This window comes from Glossina fuscipes, unplaced genomic scaffold (genome assembly GCF_014805625.2).
Source record: "Glossina fuscipes isolate IAEA_lab_2018 unplaced genomic scaffold, Yale_Gfus_2 93669, whole genome shotgun sequence".
Lineage (NCBI taxonomy): Eukaryota > Metazoa > Arthropoda > Insecta > Diptera > Glossinidae > Glossina > Glossina fuscipes.
Window position 1 is genome coordinate 3993 of NW_024005126.1, and position 1496 is coordinate 5488.

The following is a 1496-nucleotide window of genomic DNA, read 5'->3' on the forward strand; positions in this document are numbered from 1 at the left end:
TATTTAGCAGAACTCTGTTTTAACCACTTAACAGACTTTTGATATTATCATTTTCTTGGTTCGTGTCCTTGCTAGCCAAATATAATTTTTAATTGCATCGCTTCTATAATTTCGTATATATGCGTCGGATCGTGAGCATTGTTGATCCAACTAACTGATTATCAAATTAAAAAGTAATTTTTTGTTCGTGTCATTGGGTTAAATAAAAAAAATAATTAAGTAAATAAACTAACTAGGAATACAAGAATAAGCGAAATGAAGCTAAACTATTATAGTTTCGTCATTCCTTCTCCTAAATATCACACAGTACTCTTAGTCCCGAGTCGTGAAACTTAAGGCGAAAGAGAGAAAATGATTACTTTTTGTTGCTGTTTTGTTCATTTCCGCGAAATGAAATCCAGGTGCACTGAATATTGCACCCAAATAGGCAGTAAAAGGACGAACACAAAGTGGAAAAGTGTTTACCTATTTTCCCAGTTATCGAAAAAAGATGCCCACTCCTCTTCTTATTTTTCAATTCGCTCTTTATTTATTTGCATTATTTACATTTCTGCATTTCACAAGTCAGAATTTTCTCTAATCCAATCAGCATAGTGAGCTATACGGGCAAAAACATCAGGATGGCTTGCACCACAATCACCTCTAATGTAATTAGCTACTCCTACCAGGCGACCGTTATATACAGCAGGTCCACCTGAGTCACCATTGCATATACCAGTCGGATTAACTGGATTAGTCATCATGCACAACAAGGACTCATCAATACGAGGGTTTAACATACTACATAGATCATGAGATAAGCTGGCCATAGGGGTATATTTCAAAATTCGCGGCCTCGGTCCGTTCTCAGATAGACGACCCCAACCGGCAATTAAAACATTAGCAAAGTCTGGTGGATCGGATTCAGTTAAATTAATGGCACTTATGTGATTGGTGAAATTCAAAGGTTCGGCCAATCTAACAACAGCTATATCACCCAAAAAGCCATGGTAACCGGGGTATTTCGTAAACTCAGCAACTTGAACAATTACACCTCCTCTTCTCGGGCGTATGGAACCGGCACGAATAGATAGGTGACGTGTCTCCATGCTAAATAAAGAAAATATAATTCGTTTATTTCTTTTGTTGCACAAAAAAAGTATTGAGCTTACTCGAAGACCTCGTCATCGACTTCATTTGTAACGCAATGAGCGGCAGTTACAATGTAATTAGCAGATATTATGGAACCACCACATATATGAGTGTTACGATATCTCAACGATATGATGTAAGGAAATTGCCCAAGACTTGCATTCCTACCTTGCACTATACGTGGTTGTAATTGGTAATCAAGGGATTTGGCTTGCACTCCAAGTACTAATAAAGTTAGTACCGTTGCAATAAAAAGCTTCATTTTGATAAGCAGATACACTTCACTAACTGAAAATAATTTTGGGAGAAGTCCATCGTTTTTATATCGTTTTCAGAATCTGATACAAACACTTACGTAGTTTAGT

General features: G+C 37.0%; 1 protein-coding gene across 1 annotated transcript; it reads right to left on the bottom strand.

Moving 5' to 3' along the window:
- Nucleotides 1–503: 503 nt before the first annotated feature.
- LOC119644161 (serine protease SP24D-like) lies at nucleotides 504–1427 on the bottom strand. Its single transcript, XM_038043688.1, has 2 exons — nucleotides 1152–1427; nucleotides 504–1089 (listed from the first exon to the last, which is right to left on the bottom strand). Exons 1-2 carry the CDS (start codon nucleotides 1391–1393, stop codon nucleotides 558–560), a joined length of 774 nt encoding a protein of 257 aa, XP_037899616.1. The 5' UTR covers nucleotides 1394–1427; the 3' UTR covers nucleotides 504–557.
- Nucleotides 1428–1496: the final 69 nt, after the last annotated feature.